Source organism: Jatropha curcas, chromosome 1, assembly GCF_041381405.1.
Source record: "Jatropha curcas cultivar XTBG-Jc1 chromosome 1, XTBG_Jcur_1.0, whole genome shotgun sequence".
NCBI lineage: Eukaryota > Viridiplantae > Streptophyta > Magnoliopsida > Malpighiales > Euphorbiaceae > Jatropha > Jatropha curcas.
The window spans coordinates 30,927,744-30,954,056 of record NC_143151.1 but is presented as its reverse complement, the minus strand read 5'-3'; the positions used below and the strand labels follow the sequence as shown (position 1 = coordinate 30,954,056).

Here is a 26,313-nt window from a genome sequence, read left to right as displayed (position 1 = left end):
TGAGATCCCATTTTAATTCAAAAATTATAATTATGCCCAAGTATTTCAAAATAGATTGTTTTGTCCTAATTTCGAAAATGCATTGCAATTATACCCATTTATTCAAATAGCTCAATAGGCTGGAGATACCTGTTTGATTAATATCAAATAGCGCGTCCGACTGAGACGATGAAATGAATTAGTCGGATTTTAAAAATTTTAACATTTTTCATATTTAAGTGTAACCCATAAACAAATCTAATCATACTCATCATTTTTAGTGTTAACCCATCATTTAAACTCAATTCTAGCACAACCCTTATGGTGGGCAAAGTTACAACTAGTCCCTTAAAATTAGGATAAAATTGCTTATTTTTTTGAGTTTTTAAGCACAATTGCAATTGTTGAAAAAGGTTGGGTGTTTCTGGTGATTAAGTCAAAAGGAATTATAAAAACAGTAATTTTTTTTCTTTAAGAACTCATATTTTCAGTTACGCAATTTGCTTGGAAGTCAAACCTGTCCTAAGCCAATAATACTGTGGGGTATTTCCTTAAACCAAACGAAAACGAAAAATGGTTTTGCTATACAGTTATTTGTTGTCTTCTTCTTTCGAGAAGCTAATTGATGTAATTTGTGTAGAGGACGCCTCTTTCTTGCAAGATTATGACGTTGGATTCAAGAATTAATGTGCTCTGCATTTCAAATAATCCAAAAAATCAAACCTTAAGATGGGAATTTAAGAGCTTAATTAATTACATAACCTTAGCCTAGACGGCAAACCGTTCAGGAAGAAAACACTGAGCAATTTACATACAGAATTGGAGATGTGTCTGTTTGCACCATCTATTTCAGACGTAAGATTATTATTATTATTATTATTATTTGGAACTGGAAATCATCCATCAGAGGCCACATAAGGCAAACAAGAAACAAAAGGTCCCATTGAAGGCTGAATCGAGTCATCAGAGAACTTGGGATTCTATACATCCAATCAATCTACAGAAATTTTCAGATGTCACCATACTAGAACAGTAAAGTCTAATTTCAATATTTCTTAACAGTTTCATAGCATTCCATCAATGTAAATATATTGATATTCAAACTTGTCATCAGCAAGGATATAAAAGCAGGATGCAACAGCTTCTGCCCGAGTGCAAAAGAAAATACAAAAGGTGATTATTTGGAGGCAATAAAAATCCAGAGTCATCCATGTGATGCAAAAAAACTATCCCATCTTCTCCATTTGGCTGGTTACCGCAAACAGTCTTTGGACTCAGAACTCTGTTGGAGGTTTTAGCCTCATCAGTCTTCTAATCCTATCTTTATCCGTATTCTCCAGCAATCCCTTGAAGAATGGGGAAAAAGTTTTTATGTTTGATATAGAAGAAATAACAGGCAGCAAAATTGTTTTACTTTCCATCAATTATATATATTGCATTAAAAATAAATCACCCAAAAATATCTCAGAAACGTTATGAATATGATCTCCAATTTGTTCAATAAGTATATTTCATATAGCCTACTCCAATTAGTTTGGGAGTAAGACTTAGTTGTTGTCGTTATTGTTATAAGTATATTTCAGATTGCAGCTGTGACTTTATCACGCAAACTACCACGTTGAATTTGTTAACGAAAAGCAATAGGAATTTGGTCATAAAAATTATGAAACAGCAAAAATGCAATTTCATACTCAATGCTAAACAGATATGAAGAATTTTAAATTAGCATCTTTACCTTCCAAACAATTTCATCGAGGCATAGACATATCTTTCCATACTTGTCAAGGAAAAGACGCTCAGTTGGAGGCTTCCCACATACATCCTTCACTGCTGAAGTGATAGCAAAGATGACTTCTGCCACTACAGAAAGAGCAGACAGGGAAAAGAAAAAGGAAAACGAAGGTGATCATCAGTAATACAATAAACTGCTGTCAGAATCTTCCCGTTTTTTGCCATTTTCTAATCTTCATTTTTTTTGACTGTAATTTTTGTTATTACAGTCAAATAGTTGCATCATAAAAAGGGGTAACGTTCCTTTATTTCACAGTGAAATGCTAATTTCCCCTCTTAGTAGACTGTGATAATAGGTGGTGGACTAGAGAGGAAGAAATTAAAGCTGAAATTGTCAGTCATTTAAGCTAGATGATAAACTAAATTAAAGGGATTTTTAATCTGGAGGGACTTGAACCTCAGAATAATTTTAAACCTATAAGCTTAATTAGCTTCCATCTTTGCATAAGAAATTAGGTGATTCTTAAAAGTAGAGAACACTCACAGGCAAGTTCATCATACTCATCCTTGCCTACAACAAAAATGCTGACATCCCCAAGCACTGTGTACACAATATAAACTGACCTGTTGAAGGGGAAAAAAAAAAAACAATGATACAACCATAAGTCAAGAGGAATAAAATAGAATAATGAAGAATTATTTGGGTGAAAAAAGAAAGAGACATACAAATATAGAATCAAATATCCAGTCAAAAATGAGATCAATGAGCATGGTTTAAGTTTCTATGCCTACAAGGACGTCCAAAAGTTTTCTGTCCCCACCAATTCTGTGTTTTACAATAATAAAATTGGCAATTCAACTTGTTCAGCTTTTTAGAGAAAAATAATAAAAAAAAAGTACCTCTTCATGGTTCAACTGTAGAAAAATCAATTGCAAATACTGCTCTATGCATTCATGAATTGAAAATTAAGACAAACGTTTATGGGAAAGCTAATTCAATAACTTTAACATACATCAAGAATTCAATAAGAGCTAACAGTAGATTGTTTAAGATTTAACAAATCTATTAACCTCAGTTTGAAATAGCTAAAGTTTCATACATCACTCATTGTACTATTCCATGACATGCAACAGCATGTAGACAGTGCACTGTCATTTCTGAATTATTGACATCTATTATGCATTTAAATCAAAGTGAAATTCACAATGGCTAAACAAGAAAGTGGTAATGACACCATGAAAACACTTCACTAACTCCTATATATATAGAAGATAACTATTTTTCTTTGCTTTCAGATGTCTCTGGGATCCAATCGTTTTAAATGCAATTAAGTGCTAAACTGTCAAACATGTATATTAATAACAAAAAAATGCAGAAATAGGCAGCAGAAAGCTCAAATCTAGTACATAGAACAACCATCAAAATTTCAGGAAGTATAATTTTCTCCAATAAGACACTTCATTAACTCATCAAGTTTAGAACTCCAGCTTTATGTTGCAATTGGCGTCGACTCATATGAAAAATTATGCCCACAACCCAGGTCAGTATCTTTCCCAGGCAGTTTCCAGGTCATCAACAAGTTATTGAAAGGATTAAACATCAATAGTTCTGGGGAAAAGGACACCAGGACTCTAGTAACTATAAATCAGATGAACAAAAATGACAAATGCATAGTAGATAAAATTTTATATTGGATGTAAATAAGACATAATTTGTACATTAAAATCACATTTTAAACCCAAACAGTTTCAACGAGGTTATCTATTCCAATAATAGATGTTACACCTAAATATAAACTCCTAAAAGAACAGAAGCATACATACTTGTGGGAAGCAACGAGAAGCTCTTCATTTTTTACACCTTTAAGATTATCAGCACCCAGCTTAACTAAGAAAGATCTCCAGTGCAGCCGTTCCTCAGCTGGCACTCCACTAAACCTGCAACAGTTGGAAAGATTGTTGGATTATAAACAGCAGCAATCATTCTTTTCATGAATCTCTCTTTATCCTAACGCTATTCACCTCCGAGGCAAAGCGGAGATCTTGCTCCCCACAGGATATATTGCCCCAGTCAAAAAAAAAATTCAAAACTGCAGTCTTTTGTATCTTAATTATAGAAATATTGCGAAATAGGTCACAATTTGTTTATAATTCTCAATCAAAAGCTATCCTCTTTAATTTTGCTTCCGTCCTAATGAACTCCTATTCAGATAAACATGATTCTAACTCTTAGCATTTTCAAATGAGGTCGCTTCTTTCAAGACCCAAATCACTATAGATGTTAACCAAAGTACGATAGGAACAGCACCATTTACAGAAAATTGATTCAACAAAACCCGGAACTCAGTAAGATTCAACACAAAAGGGCATTCAAAACAAAGAAAAACCTACCAAAAATCGAAAAAATTAAACAAAAAACAAGGACACAGCAGCTCAACAGTAAGGTTATATTGATCTAATAACAGCGAGACGCATCGTGAAAGAAGTTATGATTATGAGCCATGAAGGAGGAGATTGATGCGTACCGTTCAATTAGGATGTTGCCTTCAACATTAGCAAACAATACAGCAAGTATCATGTTTCTGGATTTCTTCTCTTCCTTTAAATTTTCCTGTCTTTTCCTTTCCTTTCCGTTCTGTTATATTTTCTGGCACCAAGTGAAACCGGAATAACTCGACCAAGCTACGAAATTATTTATTTATTGGACCCTCATGTATCAAAAATTTACATAATCATATTAATCTTGTGCAATTTTGTACATTAACCTCCAATTTTTTTTAACATAAACTATGTAAGGTTTAACCTAAGATGCTAGTTTTTTTTTTCTTAACAATAAAAATATATTATGGTTCCTTAATTTTCATTCTATTAACTATTTAATCACTTAAGAAAATATTAATTTTTCATTAAAATTAAATGAAATATAATGAATTCAATCTCATTTTACCCTTTTAATCGGATCTCTCTCGAAAAATGTAAATTCTTCTTTTTATTTAATTTTAATGTTAAGGAATTGGATGAACTAAATAATTAAAACCTCATTATTTGACATAGCTAGTCAACCTAAACTCATATCATAAATTTCCCAAAATGTGAAATTTATGTAGTTATTAAACTAGCCCTCCAAAATTTCTTAGACTTGATTCATAATTGATGAATTATATGGGATAGTAATGAATTTTAAAAGATATTTGTATAATATTCAACCTTTCATTTGATGGTTATTGATTAATTATTGTACAATGAAATTTAAGTATACATCTTAGGCATAAGCAGAGCCCAAACCCAAAGATCCATTAACCTTTAGTTGTAGTTTAGAACTAAACTCTAGAGTCTAGAGTAATTATGAGCTTCAAAAAATTTGAAGGGCCTTCTTTTTTTTTTTTTTTAATTGTACTATAAATATCTTTATTTTTTTTATGATGAAATTATTATCGATGTTAGATTTGTGATTAACGCTTACTACAAATTCTTTTTCTACAAATTGAACCAATGATCTTACAGAAATCGTCCACTGAACTTAAATGTATCTTACTACTTGAGTCACTCCTTGTGGATAATAAAAAGTACCTTTCAACGAGTGGTGTAAATTTTGTATAATATAATCATTGATTCAATTACTATATGGTGGTCCAATTATTATGAATATGCTAAATTAGACTCCAATGAAAAAAGAAATATGAAAGGTAAAGCTACCTATCCCTTAGTAGCCAATCAATGAATTAATTAAAATCTCCATAAATGCCACCATTATTATTCTTTTTACAATTTCGACACTAAAACTATCCTAGTAGTTAGCTTAATTATCTTTGAATTGGCAATGAAGAGAATTGATGATGAGCCACCAACTAGGATATGCTTCCACTTTAAGTCAATATAGCTCTTATTGTCTTTTCCTTTACAAGAACATTAAATCATATTTGATGCATGCCATTTTCTTGTTCCTTCCATCACATGGGTTTCAAAAGCTTCAGAAGTATGGACAACTTTTATTAATGTTGGCTTGCTATTGATATTGCAAATTGCAAGTGTTGGACCAAAATGATGAGTAGGGTCTAAAACTGTTTTGGTCCAAAACTGATTTTAAATATACTCACGTTTGAAAGGCATTTAAGTGTTAAGAATGTCAAATGATCAGAAATAATAATATGGGCTACACAATAAGAGTCATCCTTTCATTAACTCATAAATTGGCAAAAACTCTTGTAATACGGTGGACTTGAAATCCGAGACTTCTCATTTTATTCGAAAGTATAAAAATCAAGCAAACAACACTTGATTGATTAGGTAGTACATATTTTTTTTTTTTAGTAAAAGGTATCAATAAGTTTTTAATTGGAAAATTTTCTACTTTTTCTCATTTCATGATTTGTTTTTGAAATTAGAAGGACATAAGTCACAAACAAGAGAATGACAAAGGAGAATAAAATGTCCCCACTCCATTTATTTTCTTCAATAAACCAATATATATATCAACCAAAATATCTTACACAAAGGAATAACAATGGAGGGTCTTAATCATACACATAAATTGGTAAAATATATGTATATAGAAAATATTAATATCCCCTCCTTATGAACTTAAATCAACATACTCCAACTTTGGAAAAACAAGCAGAAAAATATGCAGAAAAATATGCAACGGAAAGGAACTTCACATGGAACTAATAATATTGACTAGTCCAGCATAATGTCCTTGCTATCAACCCACTTTAGCTCCCTCAGTTCCTATTGAGTAGTTCCTCTATCATTTGCAATGCTACCCTCTGCTCCTCATCTAAACTATCACGGCCGCCGCTGCCGCCACGACCATCGTTACCACCACCAACATGGCCAACTTCTTGCCCTATTAATATTTCTGTTGTTTCTGACGAAGACAGTTTAGGCTTGGCTTCTTCTTCATCCTTTTTTCCAAGCTGATCAACAATCATAACCCAATTTGAATCAGAGCGCGGTCCAGCTCGCTTTTGCCATACCCCAATATGAGAATTCTCAGTGTCAAGCCTTAGGCAAGTGAGAGAAGGAGGAGACTTGCAACATTTGCGAAGCTTTGCTTTAAGAAAGGAAGATAGTGCACTAGTACTCAAAGGAGAGGATAATGAAGACTTGTCATTACTAATGCCTTCTTGATTACTCGTAACCACAGGGAAGTTGGTTTTGGCATTACGGCCACTCATTAAAATTGCTGCCTCATCATAGGCTCTTGCTGCCTCTTCAGCTGTCTCAAATGTACCAAGCCACACCCTTCTTTTCCTATATCACAAAAACACACAAACAACAACAACAAGACTGTTAATACTTAATATGTTATATATAAGTTTCCATTGAAAGAAAAGAAGGAGAAGAAGAGAGAAAAAAACCAAATTAAGCTGCGTTTATGAGAAGATGGGTAGATGAGTAGATATATATATAGATAGATAGATAGACATTGGAAAATGAAAAGTACAGTAATGGATGACGAATCTCAGAAACCCACGAGCCCCAGTGGCGTTGCCTGACACCTCTGAACTTCTTTGATTGTACCATATTACTGTCACTAAGTACTCTGTCTGTCTTTCTCAAAGAAAGAGAGAGATTATTGAGTAAGAATAGAATTAGTTGGGAATGGCGATGAAGATATATATACAAAAATTTTATCATCACGAACTAAGGGTAGATGTATTTATTTATTTACTAAGTAATAAGTTATACAAAGCTAATTGCCCTAACTTTGTGGTCCTTTGGATGGTATCTACCCTACAATAGGTTCCAATGAGATCAGAATTTTTTCCATTGCCAGCCATTATTGAGTAAATAATTATTAGGGCACCATTTGTACCATGACCTTCTCTAAATGCCTCTATCTAGCTTCATTTTCTTTCTATAATGGAAATTGTTGAAATTAGGGTAATTAAATTTCATGTAAAGATAGCAAAGCCTAAACTAAATTTGTTGGTGGATGTGGATTTTTGTAAGTTATAGTTAAGATTTCATATAGCCAAACATGGTAAAACCCGAACTAGATTTCTTTCTGTTCTAAGTTTTTTTTTTTTTTTGGGAAAATAGAGTTCCAATTAATTATATAAGTTTTTTTTTTTATTCGTTGGTAGACTCAATAGACCGAAATAACACACGTACTCCGACTACATAACAGTTTGTCTTCTCCTAAACTCAACAAATTGGTAAAAACACCGTGGTTAAAAAGACTCGAATTTGAAACCTTCCACTCCTCACATGTAATTTTTTTTAGTATGTGTTTTGCACTTGTATATATTTCCATATTATTAATATGTTTTAACAAATTTAAATTACATTAATATTTTTTTTAATCGGTGCATACCATATATAAAAATTAAATAGGAATTAAATGAAATTAATAAGAAGAATTAAAAATAAAAATTAGATTTACTCTAGTTAATTTTCTCGCTCAAGAAGTGAGAAATTTCGAGTTTTGGACCATGAGAATGAAAAAACTATCCTTGTCGTATGCATACACCAAATTATATATGTACATACCGCTTTAATTGCTGACTGAATTTGCAAATTACGTGTAGGAAATTGCAGTTGCAAATACAATTATCAATTGCCATAGATGTCTCTCGTATACATATATGAAATAGACATGACTATAAAAATAAATAAATAAATAAATAGATTTCCGATGAATTTTATTATTTCATTTCATGAAAGGGGCAGCTTCAATTTCTTTCCATGAAAGACTCCCTTGGCATGTACCCAATATAGGAGGTATCACCTATCAAAGAGCAAATTCTTAAACATATTCATGATTGAAGGTCAATCCATTATCCATATATATACAATGGATTATGCAATTTTTTTTATATATAATTGAACTGGAATATATATATATATGACATAAAATGTATGTGCGAAAACAAAAATATATTGTGAATTAAATATAATGCATGAGCTATGTGAGAAAAAAAAATAACACGTTTACTTACCACATAAGTTATGATATATAGTCTCCTCTTATGGATTAATATCACCAATTTAAATTTTTGAAAGGGAAATTTTAAATTTAAAAAATATAATTTAAAAGTGCCAAATTTAACAAAATAGGGAGAATATAACAATTCATTCCAAAAAAAGTTCATCTACTATAAAATGTTATCGTATAAAGAATGATCTTCTAAATAATTATAAGCTTCAAGTATAATACTTCTGTTAAAATCAAATTTAATTACATTATATTATATTGTATTTTATTCCATTCCACTAACAAAGTGTAAATATTAAAATGCATTATGTTGTTCTTGAAGAAGAAAAAGACTTATGGCAGCTTCCAGTAAATGTAAAGAAGAAAGAAGCAAAGCATAAAATTGAGGAGTCTGAGGATATGAAAATGGACACACGTTGAAGTACTAGATACAGAAGTTGGCAAAGATATATATATAAAGCCAATCATTAATATACACACTACTTGGGTTCACAATACATAAACCTTTGCTTCTTCATCTTTTTCACTGTTTAAAGAAACTTCTAGTTTCACTTTCATTGCCATTTGCCGATATTTTTTTTCTTGCCACAACCAAATGTTATTTTCTCGTTAGTTTAACAGTTTGATGAAAGATTAATCCTTTTTAAAAAGAATTACTCCACAACTTTATCTTAAAATAACTACAGAAGGGTTTAGTGCGCTTCTGAATCAAACTATCATGATAATATGTTTATTGATAGCGAATAACTTTCTACCTTTTAATGTAAAATAGTTTGCAAGTTAATAGTAATTGTTGTTTTTTTTTTTCCTTGGTTATGAAAAATAAAATTAGAATAAAATAATTATTTTGTATGAAATCATTTAAGGGTTAAATTTGTTAATGATCATGATTAATACATATATATATATATAAAACAATTTAAAGGTTAAATTTAGCCACCCAACCCATTAATCACGGTCCATTATAGAAGTTAATGCCTACGAGCACTTCAAATTATAAAATAATGCCAATAGCTACTCTTGATATAGGTCATCAAAAATTCTTGAAACCTTTTTCAAAGAAAACTCTCAAACTTTTATGGTTGGATAAGTGTCAATAAATCTTAGGATCTAAAAGTGGATGATTTCTTGTACTTAGATCTAGCTGATTATTAGAAGATCAATATAAATTATATATGCTATCTCCACCGTAATTTTTATCTCGGTTTGACTTGCATACAGATTAAAAAATTATAATTTTTTTTAATATACCCGATTATTAATCTCCATTAAAATTAAACGATCCATATTGAATTAATCAAACTATAATATAATATTAAAAGATTAAAGATTGATATTTTGATTTTGTTTATAATGAGGTTTAATTAATGATAATATAGTAATTTGATTATTATATTTATTGACAAAGAAGCATATTAAATAAGAGTAAAATAATAAAACTGAAATATTATTCACTCCTACAAAAAGAAACATCGAGACGGATGAAAATAAAATAGGACAAAAATTATAGGACAGGGAGAGTAGTTGATTTAGTTGTTAGTAGTTCTAGATTAGTTGTTGATAGATTAAATATCACTTAGTCAAAAATATGAAAATAGATACGAGTTTATTTTTATGAGACGAATTATAATTTTAAAAATTTAAACACAAAAGTATAGAGTATTTAAAAGTGTATTTATTAAAATAATTCATTTATTTATTTTATTTTCTCATTGAAACCCCACCATAATCATTTAGCATAATAATAATATAAATAGGACCACTTCATCAATACACTATACATTATAGCTTGAGATGCCATTTAAAGAAATTTTTGCTTATATACCGTTTTTTAAATTAATTTTTATACAATAATCGAATAATAACACTTTTGCATTTACAAAGCTATATATGTCTAGTTGAAGCTGGATATATAGTCCCTTTTATGCTAATTAAAATTTATTTTTTATTTTTTTATCTTTTATTTCGATATTTATATAGTTGGTTGGTATAAATTATACAACAAATTTATCATTTTTTAATAATAAGTCTTTAAAATACAAAGTTTTATAATTAAAAATATATTTGTAATCTTATAAATTTCAATTTTAAAATTTTTAGTTCATTTTCAATAATATAAACCAAAAAATAAAAATATATTTATTTTATTTTTTCAATAATTTTTATTTCTAAAAAAATTATTTTTTCAAAAACAAACGAGAGCCTTATTTTACATTTAAGATGCAGTGATCCTCCTGATTCCTAAGGGTTAATGCCATCCCCTTTTCTAACATGGGCTGAGAAGGCCATTTTCTGTATAAAATGGGTGGATACTAAGAATACTCATGGGCTTATACAGCCCATTTTGATAGTCACTATATTGACTATCAAACCTACAAATATTTTGAAAAGAAAAAAAAAATTAATAATCTAATTTTTGGAAGTTTTTCCCATAAGCGTGGGCTACACAAACTTACTAAATCGATAGAAACTCTTATATCGAGATGACTCAAACTTAAGACATTTCATTCTTCATATAAATAAAAATATCAATCAAACCACATATAATTATATATTTACTTTATTACTAACAAATGTTATTTCAAGTTCACTGAAATTTTTTGAATGTGCAAGTTTCTACCAACGTTATGAAATTTTATTGACTTGTTATAAGGACAAAATTTTAAAAATAATAAAGTTCAAATAACATGTAATATATATTATAATAAATCTGCTACTTTTTTCATTTAAGAAAAAGAAAAAAAAAAAGATTTTTTTGGTAAGGTTTGACCGTTGGTTGTTACTTGAATCATTTGTGGATTAGAACTTGAACTCTAGAATTTAATAATTTAAGATACCTTTCCTACGCTAGTTGTACATTTATGGCATAATGGCATTTCGTTACTGGTTACACGTGGATATGATTTATGAGGAAGGCCCCATTTTATCTTCTCCTTAAATCACATAAACGGTCCTGATGGGACTTCTCCTTTCATCTAGACTGTTGGATTAGAGCCATTGACTATTACTCCCTGTCGGCAACCTTTTGTTGGGTCTCAGCCTCGTGAAATATCTCACATGTGGACGTGGCTGCTTTACAATGCGGTCAGGGATAACTTTTTCATCGGTGAACCGGTTTGATCGTAAACTTTGCTCTATACCCATATTTTATTTACATAATTTGATAAAATACACGTATTAAAAATTTAATAAATAAAAATTTTTTTGCTATGTTATATTTTTAACTCATTGAAGATGTTAATAATAGTCTCTCATTTGATGAAAGATCATAAAAGTTATAATTATTTTTATGACTAAATTTAGAAATATTGTAAATATTTTAAGAAATAAAAAAAGAAATAATAAGTAAACAAAATGATACGAAAAAAGTATTTTTATTAACAACTTCATCCATTTATTTATTTACTAGAAATAACTATAATATTTTTAATTTTTACTTCCATCTCATAATCATATTCTTTTTATAAAAAATAGCTCTTTTTTATAAATCGCCGGTATCCAAATTTCAATATCAAAGACTACTTAATTGAGTTCAAAACTTAGTCATAATTAAGCCTTTTCATCCCTATTTACTAAAAAAATACCTTTTTATCGACATTTAAAAAAAAGATTTGTTTTACTAAAAAAAGTTACAACAATCTCTTTAAATGTAACACACGTGGATAGCTTACATTAACGTAATTAACACTTAGTCAAAAATAAGTATAAAATTTTCTAATTAAAATAAAATTTGTTAAATCATCAGTATGCGAACCTTAGGGACCGCCTTATCTAATTCAGGACTTAATCATAGTTAAAACTCTTTTTACATATCCAACTTATGTTGTCAACTAAATCACGATCTATAATTAAAAAGATTTTTTCTTACTGTTAGAATAACATATGAGTATATGAGAAATCATGTTCCCCTGATTTAAGGAATTACCTTTCCTTAATTTATGGGATTGTTGACCCTAAAATTATGGTTATTTACCTTCCTTAGCTACACTCCTCATGTATATAAATACTTGCTATAAAATGTACTTGGATATACATCTTTATCAATTCTCCTATCTTATCTTAATTCTCTTCTCTTCTTTCATAGTTTTCCAAAAAAAAAAAAAAAATTCTCTCCTCTTCTTTCATATTATTCTAAATTTATAACAGGAAAAAAAACCAAAAAAATAATAGCTCAAGTAAGAATTGTGGATGTCATAATTATTTTTTAAAAATAGGGGAATGAATTTTTTTTTTTTTAAAAAGATAATATAAAGGTACAATCATAGATAAGAATATAATTCTTTTTTTATTTTTTCAGATTACTTCAAAATGACAATATGCTTATTCTTTTTATTTTTCACTTGATCAGATCATTATTTGAACAAATAAAAGTTGTCATCAAAAGATGATTTCAGAATCCATGATTACTTCTTGGATCTTTTGTCAGCTTAAAGATCACACTTCCATCGTGCTGAACGAAAAAAGAATTTCTTTTTTTTTTTTTTTTTTTGTTGATATAGAAGTTGAAATTAAAAGTATATGCTAACCGAGTTTCTTTCTGTATTTATTTTCTTTTTTTTAATTATAAATTTTTCTTCTCCAATTGGGTCATGTCATATGTATAATGTTTGAACATCAAACATTTTGACGAAGAGAAGAAATATAAATTAAAATTAATTATTAAAATATCAAGAATTGAACTTAAAACTTCTTAGTTCAGAGCATCACCCCTGTCAGTATTGTAAATAGTTTGACTTTGAGCCTATTATCCATAGGAATAGATCTTAAATTAACTAACACGTCAACATACCATTCAAATGTGAAATAATGTAAGATCACATGTCATTTTGTTGTCAGGAAACTTCTTCTAATTGCCAAAAGAGTACGCAGGTCGAATTTTCATAGTGAATGCCAAAAAAAAAAAAAAAAAAAAAAAAATTGAGACTTTACATTAAAAAAATAAAAAGTTATAATCGTCATTTTTGACGGGTGACGCTTTTCGACTATTCAAATTTTCTTTTCATCTCTTTTTATCAGACTTATAAAGTCAATTGACACTTAGCAAACATAAAACATAATATGGTATTACTTTAGAATTCCCTTCCCCAGTACTAAAAAGAAAAAATCCTTAAGCTGAATAAAAAACTTAAGCATAATCTTTAATAAAAAATATATATCTAATATTAATTTTTAATATGCATATAGTTTTAATAGCGAGTGCTTAAAATCATTAATTTTTAACATTTTGTAGTATAATAAAATTGATTAAGAATATAAATATTATAATTTGCTTTAAAAAATTGGATGCAACTTAACAAATTATCTCAATGCGAAGCATCCACAATAAAAAGGCCAATTGGGATCTACAATACTTGCTTGCCATGTGAAACTTACTTTTTTTTACACGTACTACCTTTTCTAGTCATGTGAAACAATATATAATCTGTGAAATGTATAATTTTTTTTTTATGTTTTATTGAATTTTTTTTAAACCTTAAATTTCATGGTGAATTATTATATTTCTAAAAAATTATCAAATTGGTAGTATTGTAAACCTTTTCAAACTACTAAAAATAGTTTTTTTTTATATTCTTTTTAGCTTTTATATATAAAGTATTAATTTGATTTACTATTAGTATAATTTTGGAATAATAATTTTTATATTTTTTTAATTATTGAAAAAGTGTTTAATTTTTCCAATCTTGTAAGTTGAAATGTTAAATAGAAAAATTTACGAATTTAAATATTTAACATGTATATTTTTATAAATTAAAATATTTAATAAGTTAAAATAAATATTGAAAACACCATGAAATTTTTTTAAATAAAATCCACGAATAAATCGATGATTTAACCATATATAATTAAACACACAAGCATATGATGTTCTTAAGCTACCACCAAGTTAATAATTTAATGATAAAGTACATAAACTTATTTAATGATTAGAATAACAATGGCCATGATTGTGAAATCAAGAAATTAGAATGTAAAATGAGCTATAAAATAAGATTAACTCAAATAAAGAACCAATTGAATAATTTAAAAAACAAAAACAGACTAATTAAAAAATAATAATGATAAGTGAAATTATCTTAAAATAAATAACTAATTAAATAATTAAAAGAAAAAAACTCTTCCCAATTGTCGCATCGATACAGCTCTGCTCCCAGCGTATCAACCGAGTCCATAAGCCTTTTTTTAAGAGCTAATCTCGCGACTCACACACTCTCTCTCTCTCTCTCTCTCTCTCCATTTGTCCTCCTTTTCACATTCCCTGCTTTACTTCAATCATTGTACGTATAAATAAATATACACATCTAAGCACAAAGCGGAGCTAAGATCGGATCAGATCATTAGAGTCTCTCTCATTCTCAGATCTCTCTGTTTCTGTTTGATCTAATCCAGGTGAGTAATTTCAATTCTTCTTTCTTCTTTTTCACTGATTTCTTTTCTTATTTTCACTTCTTTTCGTTATTAGATTGCTATGATATGATTACAGTTTCTTAATTGTCACGACCATCTCCTTTTGAAATTTGTTCAGAGTTCAGACTTTCTGCTTCTATTACAGTATTTTTCTCTTTATCTTTCCTTTTAATTATCCTTTTTTAAGTTCATTTGATTTCGTTTCTAAAGTTTTTCGCCTGCCTTAAACAAGGAAAAGACAAAACAGGTTGATTGATCATTTCGTTGATAATTCCTTTTGAGTCTGTTGACCTTTTTTTATAACTTAAATATGTATAAATAATAGGCTAATTGATTCATTTAATTTGCATTTTCGGACAGGTGAAGAATGGCGCAGATATTGCTGCACGGAACTTTACACGCAACGATCTATGAGGTGGATAAGCTTCATAGTGGGGGTGGACCCCACTTTTTTCGCAAGGTATATAGTTGTATATTCTCGATTTTTTTGTCCCTCTCGGTGGATCTTGAACTGTATTAACTTAATTTGTTTTGGTAATGGTGCTATTTTTTTTTTTTTTTTTTAATTCAGTTATTATGGAGTTTTTCATTTTTCTTTTTGGGAAAGAGAGCTTACCTAAATTTTGGTTGTTGGAGTAGCTTAGTCATTTGCACTGCAGTTATCTTAATTAGCATACTTCAGGCAAAGATCTTTTCTCTGTAATGCTTTTCCATGTATCGTGTTGGTGTTGATTTGGAATCAACCTAAGAAATTCACCAGTGGGAAGTGGTGAACTGACTTTTATTAAAGGTCCTTGTTTGTCTACTGGCAGATTAACCTGGTGGACATTTATCTATTTGGGTAAATGATGTCTAGTATTGACTGATTGAGTACCAGTTGACCTTTGTTTAACATTAAGCTAACAAATTCATGAATAATGAATTGTTATTACAATCTATTGCTGATCAAAATTTAGTTTGAGGGAAACTAAGTAATGAGAATACTTGATGATATTTTTATCAAGTACCAGGCAATCTCCATGAATTGTTAACTTGAATTAACTTCTAAGAACAAATGATTTGGTGCTCTTTGTTAAAAAACTCGTTTCTCTTTATCACATGCCTGATAGGATTTAAACATGTTTTCTGCATATTCATAATTGAAACATTAACTTTAATTTGTACCCACTTCTTGCATTTTTAATACATTTCCAATGATCTTGATTTTTTAACATTTTTGTCTTTGTTCGGAACTTTCATTTGTCTTGGTTCGGAACTTTCATTTGTGATGACAATGGCCTTTCTGATCTTATATTGCTAATATTTCCATTTTCTTTTGATATGTATAGAGTAGGGTATCTCAAAAAGATGAATTATCAAGAAAACAGAAACAGGAAAAGGAAGATTTGTAGTTAGACAAATATCCTGGCTATCTTGTCAACATGAATTTGTGTTACTGTCTGTTACACCATGAGACTTTCAGCTCTTGATTTTGAGTACTAATGAGACTGACATTTTGGTAAACTAATTACATATGATGTTGGAAACAATTCCTGGTCCTTCTCATATGAGTGGAAGTTTATTTTTTTAATAAAGTGGTTGAAGCAGAGGTCCACAGGCGTGCCTTACTTAAGGCTCAAGGGATTGCACCTCAACATTCCTTAGTCCTCAGGCAGGCTAACTCATTCAGGCTATTGCCTCTAGGTAGAGGCGCTCCTTGGGCATGCCTTTCTATCTTTTTTTCTTGAACAAATCACCTAGCGTTTTCTTTCAATATAAAGATTTCTAGCAAGCATCTATTTACATAAAGTAAGTAATAAATAAAAGAAATAGAATGGAACACAAAAACTCGTGATGTGTTTTGTCATCTAGTCTTCAGCCAGCAACCATTCAGATATGCCTCTCTCAATTTCTCTTCCGAATGTTTGCTCTCTATTTTCTATTTTCTTTTTCATATTCTTGATACTCTTTTCTATCTTAACTCCAATATCTTAAAATATAAATCTTCATGTTGCCATTTTTTTTCAAAGTTTTTCTTTCTTTTTCTTTTTTTGATATCTTAATTTATAATTTTCAAATTTATGTGTTTTAATTTTTTTTTTTTTTTTTTTTTTTTTACTTTTCACCTCACCTCATTCAGGTGCGTGCCTTGGCCCAATGGCTAGCGCCTAGGCTCTAGCAGTCCTTTATGCCTTAGTGTGCCTTGCGCCTTTAATTACTTTGCAAAGCTCAAAAACCACATGTCTGCATTGAGAACTTGTTTGTTTAGATTTACTGCAAAATTTTCTGAGATCAAAATATTTTCATCTGTTGCATATCTTGTCTTGAGGATTGAATTGGCTGTAGGTAGTTGATAGAATTTTGAAAGACTCAATGCCAAAGTTCTATGAAGCGTTATTTTTGTTGATCTCTCTCTTTCCATTATGACATTCAGTCTACTATAGTCCCACACTCCTATCCCATTGGTTATTTACATGGGCTGAGATTCAATAAGTTTAACTTTCTAGTTTTCTATGTGTCATATCATGATGGCCTATTTTGTTATTTCCTCATGCAAAGAAAAGTCGTGTTTGGTAATACAGAAATGATTTGCCATGAGAAGTTATACTTAACTCAATTTGAAAGCCTTAATTCCAAACTATTTGCAGTTGGAATATGGGTCTGTTTCCTCCATTCTATTCCAAACCAATTTGGGGAAAATGAGGTGAAAATATAAAGAAAATTTGAGTCATTTCTGGAAAGTATATCAAATATATTTGTGAAGGTAATGTACTTCATCACAAACATTTGTAAGTAGTAATCTTGCCTGTAGGAGATTTGTTTTTTTATTGTAGTTTTACTAAAAAAAAAATGTTTTGCATTTATTTCAATTTTAAAATAGGTTTCATTTTTTGGCATTTTTATCATTTGAAGATATTTTCTTTCTTTTTAGTTGTTTTTACAGGGAATAATATTATTGACGAAGAAAGAAATGATTGTACACTCCTATAACTCAAAAAAACCTGACAACAAGAAACATAATATACAAACTAAAAAGTAATGCCTTCCAATTGAGTTGATTTTCTCTTTCTTTTTTTTAATTTGTTTATTTATTTATTTTTTGTTGTGATTTATTGCCTCTGAGTTTTGGTATTTTAGGGAATAAAACTTTGGCTTTCTTGCTCTCTGAAGTTGTATTTGTAATTTTCTTCTTCTACTGTTTGGCATCACGAACTTCTTGAGCTCTTTTTCCTTTTGGATACTAAACTATGTTTTCCTGTGCTGCTCAACAATCCATTTGAAGCTATGTATGTTTTTTTTTTCTCCTAGTGCCTGAGATTATTTACAAATCACGGTTATCTTTTGCGGCATGCGATCTTGGTGTTATAAATAAGTTAATGGCACTGGAATTTAAAAAGGAAAAAAAAAAAATCTTTGCTTCAACCTTCAAGTATCTGATTGTAGATCTTTGTTGTAGCTCATGGAAAACATTGAGGAGACAGTTGGTTTTGGCAAGGGAGTCACTAAACTCTATGCAACTATTGACTTAGGAAAGGCTAGAGTTGGGAGGACCAGAATACTTGAAAATGAACACTCTAACCCCAGGTGGTATGAGTCTTTTCACATTTACTGTGCTCATCAGGCTTCGGATGTTATATTCACAGTCAAGGATGATAATCCCATTGGGGCAACTTTAATTGGAAGAGCATATGTGCCAGTTGAAGAGTTACTAGATGGGGAAGAGATAGACAGATGGGTTGAGATATTAGATGAGGAAAAGAACCCTGTCAGCGGTGGTTCTAAGATCCATGTGAAGCTGCAATACTTTGACATTAGCAAGGACCGTAACTGGGGCCGGGGTATCAGGAGTCCAAAATATCCTGGAGTGCCTTATACATTTTATTCACAGAGACAAGGATGTAGAGTCTCTCTCTACCAAGATGCTCACGTTCCGGATAAATTTGTTCCTAAAATCCCTCTGGCTGGGGGCAAGTACTATGAGCCTCACAGGTGTTGGGAAGATGTTTTTGATGCAATTACGAATGCAAAACATCTGATCTACATCACTGGCTGGTCTGTTTATACTGAAATCACCTTGGTAAGAGATTCAAGGAGGCCAAAGCCAGGAGGGGATATCACTCTTGGTGAGCTGCTTAAAAAGAAGGCAAGTGAAGGTGTCCGGGTGCTTATGCTTGTCTGGGATGACAGAACCTCTGTTGGTCTATTAAAAAAGGATGGATTGATGGCTACTCATGATGAAGAAACTGAACACTTCTTCCAGAATACTGACGTACATTGTGTTTTGTGTCCTCGAAATCCTGATGATGGTGGAAGCATAGTTCAGGATCTACAAATCTCTACCATGTTCACTCATCACCAGAAAATCGTGGTGGTTGACAGTGCATTGCCTAATGGAGATTCTGAGAAGAGGAGAATAGTTAGTTTTGTTGGGGGTCTTGACCTCTGTGATGGAAGATATGATTCCCCATTCCATTCCCTTTTCAGGACATTGGACACAGCACACCATGATGATTTCCATCAGCCCAACTTTGCTGGTGCTTCAATCCAAAAAGGTGGTCCAAGAGAACCTTGGCATGACATCCACTCTAGACTTGAAGGACCCATTGCATGGGATGTCTTGTTTAATTTTGAGCAGCGATGGAGAAAGCAAGGGGGTAAAGATCTGCTCCTTCCGATGAGAGAACTGGAAGACGTCATCATTCCCCCTTCTCCAGTTATGTTTCCTGATGACTATAACACATGGAATGTCCAGTTGTTTAGATCCATTGATGGTGGGGCTGCATTTGGTTTCCCTGATACACCCGAAGATGCTGCCAGAGCTGGGCTTGTTAGTGGAAAAGATAATATCATTGACCGAAGCATTCAGGATGCTTATATCAATGCCATTCGAAGGGCAAAGAATTTCATTTATATTGAAAATCAGTACTTCCTTGGAAGTTCATTTGGTTGGAGTCCTGATGGTATTAAGCCCGAGGATATTAATGCATTGCATCTAATTCCCAAGGAACTTTCACTTAAGATAGTTAGCAAGATTGAGGCAGGGGAGAGGTTCACTGTCTATGTTGTTGTTCCAATGTGGCCAGAGGGCATCCCAGAGAGTGGATCAGTTCAAGCAATATTAGATTGGCAGAGAAGAACAGTGGAAATGATGTATAAGGATATTGTACAGGCTCTTCGAGCCAAAGGTATTGAGGAGGATCCTCGGAACTACTTGACATTTTTCTGCATTGGCAACCGTGAAGTGAAAAGGAGTGGTGAATATGAACCTTCAGAAAAACCTGAGTCTGATACAGATTATGAAAGAGCTCAATCTGCCCGGCGCTTCATGATTTATGTTCATTCAAAGATGATGATCGGTAAGTGCCTATGTTAACTTTACGTTGGCCCTTTATTTTATTATCTTCTATTGTTGCAAGTTGCCAAGTTCCTTTGCTAATTTTAAGGATGTTTAAAATGGTTCTTCTTGCAAAATGAAGATGCACATGTACTCATTTGACATGACATATCCTAGAGAGGGGGAAAAGTTCAAAAAAATTGCTACTTTGGGATTGTAGATCTTAGATTGATTCATACTTGTATTTCTCTGTCTTGCTTTAATTGTTCGATATTGTTACCTTAAGTATTTGACACTCGGCTTTTGCAGTTGATGATGAGTACATAATAGTTGGGTCTGCCAACATCAACCAGAGGTCAATGGATGGTGCCAGGGACTCAGAAATAGCTATGGGAGCCTACCAACCATATCATTTGTCAACCAGGCAGCCAGCACGAGGTGAGATCCATGGTTTCCGTATGGCATTATGGTATGAACACCTTGGCATGCTTGATGATTCCTTCCTTAATCCGGAAAATGAGCAATGTGTAAGGAAGGTGAACCAGGTTGCAGAGAAATATTGGGATCTATATTCAAGTGAGACACTTGAACACGACCTACCTGGTCATTTGCTTCGTTATCCTATTGGGATTACAAGTGAAGGAGATGTGACAGAACTTCCAGGAACTGAGTTCTTCCCTGACACCAAGGCTCGTGTTCTGGGCGCCAAATCTGATTACCTCCCTCCTATTCTCACAACCTAATGGAACTCTACTCAGTTCTCTAATAACAACTTGCTTTGTCGACTGGTTTATATTACTAGTTGTAGTGAAAAATAAATCATCCTATTCAATGCTTGCTTGCTGTATTGTTTTCCTGCCAGGATGTTCATATCAGTGTTTACAGAGATGTGTTAATGCTATGTTGTGATATGACGGATGCTGAGTTGCTGACTGATTTGAACTTTAAGCTTTGTTGATCTCGCCTCTGTATGTTCTCTTCATTGTCCTAGATTGTCTACAATTTTCCCTGTAATCAATTTCTTAATAATCTCGTTCCGAAATCTTTATATGTTGCTTCTCTTTCCCTCTCTCGCTCAGGAACTGAAATGACTGAAATATTTCGTTTTAGTACTTTTTCTTTTTGTAGCAATTGTGACAAGATCAAGTGTTCTCTAGCGCTTTTGACTAATAACTTCAAAAAAACGGTAAATTAACACGTGTTATACAAATTATTATTCCCATTCAACAGACGGTTGATTATCTTATTTACAATTGAAAATGCGAAGGTGGAGTATTTGTTAGTTGATTAGGAATATTGGATTATTTCTTGTACTATCTACTAATTATTTTACACCACAAATTTGTAATGACTGTGATTGGGATGTCTGAATCGACGTTACGAGATTATCTATATGGTGATTGTGACCAATTCGATTAGGTGAAGTAACTTTATCATTTTGTACAAGTGTCTGGTCATGTTGCTTCAGGAAAAATGTCGACGAGGTCATCTTGATATCTACTTCTCATCTTCAAAAACTGTATCGTATTACTTAGAGTCTGGCATTTCTAGTCGGCAGACAATCTTTATAATATTCTCTTAAAATTATCGGTAAAATGTTTTTATTCTAGACGGCTAAGAAAATTACCACTCTGTCGTTCAAAAGCGATCCATCGTTTAGTTTAATGCGAGGTCATGACCTGTCGTTTTCTCAAATTGCAAAAAAGAAGTCAAGATGAATGGACGGTTAGCTTCGAATTTATATGGATGACATTATATTAGCAAGTAAACGACAAGTTTTGGTACGGAGAACGAATTATTTCCCATTAGACTGTTAGATTAGAGCACTTCTGCCCGTCCACGTGGGCCGGCATTTTTTAAATTTATTTCTACCTCCCAACTTGTAGTACGTCAAGCAGCTGTTTGGATGAGCATTAGTAATTAGTTTTCATAGCTAGTTAAGAGTTAGGGTGAGGAAATAGATCGGTTCGTTCAAACCAAACCCAACTAAGGAGGGAAAAAAGCAAACTTATGAGAGTGTATTGGATTAGGATTATGCAAAATTTTTAAAGAATCGTTGAGTTTAATAGAATTAAAGGATTTCTTAAAATTTTCACAGATTCCATTAAAATTTTACATAGAGCTTTATGAAAATTGGTGAGACTTTTTTTTATAAATTTTGATTGACTTTGATAAAATTATAATGATTTCTCCATATCTAATTAAAATTAATTTCAGAATTTAATTGAACAAATTAAAAGGTTTTGGAAACCAATTGAAAAACTGAAAAACAATAAGAAACCAAAAAGTTAACGTGTCATCGTTTCTAAAATTATTTTTTTTTTCTTGAAAAATGACTAGACAATCAATCGTCGTAAATTAAAAAACAAAATAAACTAAAATTGAATTAATTTGATCCTTGTCAATAAGTAAATCTCCGTTGAAAGCAATTCCTCTAATAAATTTGCAACAGAGACTTTTTATTTCACTTTTAAATAACAACCTAAAAATTTTGCATAATTTGAATTTTTGAGAAAATCTATAATTGGTAGTAAAAACATAATAAAAGTATGATACATTGTATACTAACCACAAATCATTGTTGTTTGATCACCACGGAAGTGCAATAGAGCACAGAAAATGACATGACTTTTGTCTGGAATATTTACGTTCAAACATAGTTTTATATCAAACACATGGATTTAAATTTGTAAATCAGCCGCGAAGCCACGTTGAAAAAAAAAATTTCTGAAATTCTAATTCCGAGTCAGTTATATTTTTCTTGGAAAATCCCAATCAAATTGGAAATTTTCTTTTATAAATACGCACAAATATAATAAAACAGATGTCTCCAACGTCTGGTCAGTTATAGTTAGAAGGACACGTATTAACGACCAAATCGTTTATCATGTCGTTAGATGGAAACGTGCTCTTCACTACTTGGTGCCAAAGCGGATGTTGGACAATTGATATGCCTCCACGTGTGAGTAGAGTAGGCCCTTTGGGGATATTTATCCCTCAAATTGGGCTCCACAGGACCCAAACATATTTCTCCATCAATATCTTTTTTTTTTTTTTTTGAAGAAAAGAAGAAGTTAGGTTATCTACTTCATATTAGAATTATATATGTATCATTTAGCTAGTAGTTAGCTCCTTTTTTTTTTTAAAAAAAAGTTATAATATATAAAAAAATAATAATAATATGTTCATGTAGTCACTAATGGACTTATGGCCCCCAGCCCATGATATGTTAATTTTGACCTCACCGACTTCATAATACTACTAAATATATTTATTAAAGCACTTTAGTTTGATTAAATTTGACCCTTTGTTGTTGGAAATTCATACAAATTTTTCTAATTTTAAATTGTATGATCAAATTATTAATATGATGGAATATTCTTCTTTTTAGTAAGTGGGAATTGAAATGAATTGTATATAAAAATAATTCTTATAGAATTTTCTCGATTTATATAGAAATCAAATTCAAGATGTCTGAATAAAAATTTTAAGTATTAGAAACGAGAGATTGTTGAAGTCATTTTGAATATTACAAAATTTTGATTGAACTTTAATCAACATATGATTAAAATTAATAATTCATAAAAAAAAAAATTTACAAACTAATTAACTATTATGACATTCAAATTTAATTAAAATCATTATTGATGAGTTTAAATTTAAAGTTAAATTTTGAAATTTTATTAATCAATTCCCTTGCTTTTAATTTGTAATTTTTCAATTGAATCCCTTCAATCAATGGTATATATTAATGAATTGATTAGGCATAATTTTTTTATTTCATAATAAACACTATCTACAAGAAATATTATGCTCACGCATAAAATTTGCCACATTTCAATTTACATACAAAATTAAAAAAATAATTAAACCACCTCAATTTAAAAAAAATAATAATATTGCAAGTTATATTTTCCAAAGTGATAGATAAAATATAATAAAAAAAAATCTAAAAAAGGACATAATGTAAAGGACAGAGAGATTATTTTTTTTTTGTAACAGAAAAAATTATACTTTTCCATCTCATAAAGATGAACTTACTTGCTCACGAGGAATAACATGAGATGACAGAAATTCATTTTCCCTTAATCAGAAATTTCGAATTTAAACTCTGAGTATGGAGTCTTTAAATACTCGGAAGGGAGCGCTTTGCCACCTCTGTGGACTACCTATCATAAATTCGGATTAATCGGACCAATGAACTTCAAACTTCGGACGGTTAAAAAAAGAAAAAGATGAACTTACTTTCTTTTTTATTTAATCCAAATTATGTTTTGAAAATGAATTTAATTTTTTTAATTCTCTAATGCACTTTCTTTTACAAATATACCTCTAATTTGGTATACATTATCATTAACAATTTATAGAGGCATAATAAGAAAAATATTGAAAAGGTTTATTATAATTTTTTTAATAAGTGTGAAAATAAAAATAAGGCATGGCCTTGATTGACCATTGAAATTGGCATTGGCATCATTTCCCATTCTCGATCGAGACCCGAGAATTTGACCAACTCGTATTTTGTAGAGGCGTGTTGACTGCTCGATTCGATTCCTCCTTAAACCTTCCGTGTGGGTCAACAAAAATCCCAAACCAAACGCATCAAAAACAACAACAACCACCCTTCCCTCTTCCAATTCCTTCTATCATTTTAAAGCAAAAGGAGCAATCCACGCCTATATCAAAATTAAATAAAATAATAAAAATTCACAAAATGCATAATTTCATATTTATATTTTACATGTGTGAATTTATATATTTAACTAATAAAAATTTAATCATCAGGTGAATGGTGAAAAAATAAAATTTAACTTAAGTAAATTTTATTTACTAAAGTAAAAGTAAAGTCTAAATATTGACAATTCCTAATCCCTTTCAAAGGGTGATATCACATGACTTTCCAATTTAAAAAAAGAAAACAATAAAAATATCAGTATGGCCTGGCCTACAATTAAAACCCAACCCATCTCTGATTCTGATTTCTGAGTCTATAATTCTATATAAGTTCTCTTCCTTCCTGTACATGATTCTTGGTACAAGTTAACCAACCGAACTACCTTCTTCTTCTTCTTCTTCTTCTTCTTCTTATATCTTTCCCCAAATACAAACACTCTCTCTGTCTCTTTTGGCTTCAGTTCTTCAATTGATAACATGTCATCTATTCTTAGCTTAAGCTCTCAAGGTTTGGTCTTAGCCACAGCCATGGTAGTCTCTAGCACTGTACTGTTTCTAGCTTTTACTAAGCAAAAAACTGACCTTCAACCTCAGACTTCCAAGAATCTTGATTCGCAATCTCCAACTCAAAGTCTTCGTTCTTGCTTGTTATCTTCGGGTACGTAATGGATTTCCTTCCTTTAGTTCCTCTTCTTGATTTATTTTCTTGGGTTCTTCTTTTTTTTTTTTTGTGTGTGTGTTTCTTGGATCTTCTTCTTCTTCTTCTTCTTCTTACTAATCTTGTTCCTTGATTTTTGTTCTGCAGAGGAAAAGAAAAGAGAGAAGAAGAAAAACAAGAAAAGAGTGAAATTTGCAGAGAATGTAAAGGACACAAAACGGAACGGAGAAGATTACAGGAGAAAGAAAGGAAAAGAGAATTCGACTACGAAATTTGATAGAATTTGCAGAAATGAAATTCCGGGAATTGAAATGCCGGCTAATAGGATTGCTCTTTACAATGGAATTCTAAGGGACAGAGTACACAGAATTGAATGCTCATACTAATTTCTCTGAGTCTCTGTACAATTCTGGGTCCAATTATTTTCTCTCTCTTTTTTTCTTTTTTAGTTGGGTGTAAATATTAGAAGAGCTTTGTCCAGATTATGGTTTTTTAATGGTAGATTTTGGGCAGAGCTCTGTTTCTCAACTAATTTTCCATGTTAAAGATGTATTTTCTTTCTTTGAATTCCAACTTTGGTTTCTTGAAGTCAAAATATTTGTATGTTGTTGT

At 30.9% G+C, this 26,313-nt stretch overlaps 4 protein-coding genes across 4 annotated transcripts; 2 read left to right on the top strand and 2 right to left on the bottom strand.

Annotated features, from left to right (window-relative positions):
• Nucleotides 1–894: 894 nt before the first annotated feature.
• On the bottom strand, nt 895–4,393 carry LOC105634866 (SNARE-like superfamily protein). Its single transcript, XM_012217807.4, has 5 exons — nt 4,236–4,393; nt 3,535–3,648; nt 2,255–2,334; nt 1,715–1,839; nt 895–1,325 (listed from the first exon to the last, which is right to left on the bottom strand). The coding sequence occupies exons 1-5, from the start codon at nt 4,286–4,288 to the stop codon at nt 1,254–1,256; spliced, it is 444 nt and encodes a 147-aa protein (XP_012073197.1). The 5' UTR covers nt 4,289–4,393; the 3' UTR covers nt 895–1,253.
• A 1,736-nt stretch (nt 4,394–6,129) lies between these two features.
• Nucleotides 6,130–7,328, bottom strand: LOC105634865 (ethylene-responsive transcription factor WIN1). The gene is made up of 2 exons (XM_012217806.4): nt 7,157–7,328; nt 6,130–6,963 (listed from the first exon to the last, which is right to left on the bottom strand). The coding sequence occupies exons 1-2, from the start codon at nt 7,234–7,236 to the stop codon at nt 6,432–6,434; spliced, it is 612 nt and encodes a 203-aa protein (XP_012073196.1). The 5' UTR covers nt 7,237–7,328; the 3' UTR covers nt 6,130–6,431.
• A 7,536-nt stretch (nt 7,329–14,864) lies between these two features.
• On the top strand, nt 14,865–21,411 carry PLDALPHA2 (phospholipase D alpha 2). The gene is made up of 4 exons (NM_001306005.1): nt 14,865–15,037; nt 15,416–15,515; nt 18,492–20,391; nt 20,679–21,411. The coding sequence occupies exons 2-4, from the start codon at nt 15,423–15,425 to the stop codon at nt 21,110–21,112; spliced, it is 2,427 nt and encodes an 808-aa protein (NP_001292934.1). The 5' UTR covers nt 14,865–15,037; nt 15,416–15,422; the 3' UTR covers nt 21,113–21,411.
• A 3,926-nt stretch (nt 21,412–25,337) lies between these two features.
• Nucleotides 25,338–26,296, top strand: LOC105634863 (cytochrome P450 family protein). The gene is made up of 2 exons (XM_012217803.4): nt 25,338–25,701; nt 25,849–26,296. Exons 1-2 carry the CDS (start codon nt 25,521–25,523, stop codon nt 26,085–26,087), a joined length of 420 nt encoding a protein of 139 aa, XP_012073193.1. The 5' UTR covers nt 25,338–25,520; the 3' UTR covers nt 26,088–26,296.
• The last annotated feature ends 17 nt before the right edge of the window (nt 26,297–26,313 follow it).

Excerpts from the sequence above, each read along its gene's own strand:
- LOC105634866 (XM_012217807.4), bottom strand. The coding sequence starts at position 4,288 with ATGATACTTGCTGTATTGTTTGCTAATGTTGAAGGCAACATCCTAATT. Across the intron at positions 1,840-2,254 it reads TGAGTATGATGAACTTGCCT|TGGCAGAAGTCATCTTTGCT; the intron begins GTGAGTGTTCTC and ends CTCTTTCTGTAG. Across the intron at positions 1,326-1,714 it reads TCGATGAAATTGTTTGGAAG|GGATTGCTGGAGAATACGGA; the intron begins GTAAAGATGCTA and ends CCATTCTTCAAG.
- LOC105634865 (XM_012217806.4), bottom strand. The coding sequence starts at position 7,236 with ATGGTACAATCAAAGAAGTTCAGAGGTGTCAGGCAACGCCACTGGGGC. Across the intron at positions 6,964-7,156 it reads GAGATTCGTCATCCATTACT|GAAAAGAAGGGTGTGGCTTG; the intron begins GTACTTTTCATT and ends TTTGTGATATAG.
- LOC105634863 (XM_012217803.4), top strand. The coding sequence starts at position 25,521 with ATGTCATCTATTCTTAGCTTAAGCTCTCAAGGTTTGGTCTTAGCCACA. Across the intron at positions 25,702-25,848 it reads TTCTTGCTTGTTATCTTCGG|AGGAAAAGAAAAGAGAGAAG; the intron begins GTACGTAATGGA and ends TTTGTTCTGCAG.
- PLDALPHA2 (NM_001306005.1), top strand. The coding sequence starts at position 15,423 with ATGGCGCAGATATTGCTGCACGGAACTTTACACGCAACGATCTATGAG. Across the intron at positions 15,516-18,491 it reads GACCCCACTTTTTTCGCAAG|CTCATGGAAAACATTGAGGA; the intron begins GTATATAGTTGT and ends TCTTTGTTGTAG. Across the intron at positions 20,392-20,678 it reads TCATTCAAAGATGATGATCG|TTGATGATGAGTACATAATA; the intron begins GTAAGTGCCTAT and ends CGGCTTTTGCAG.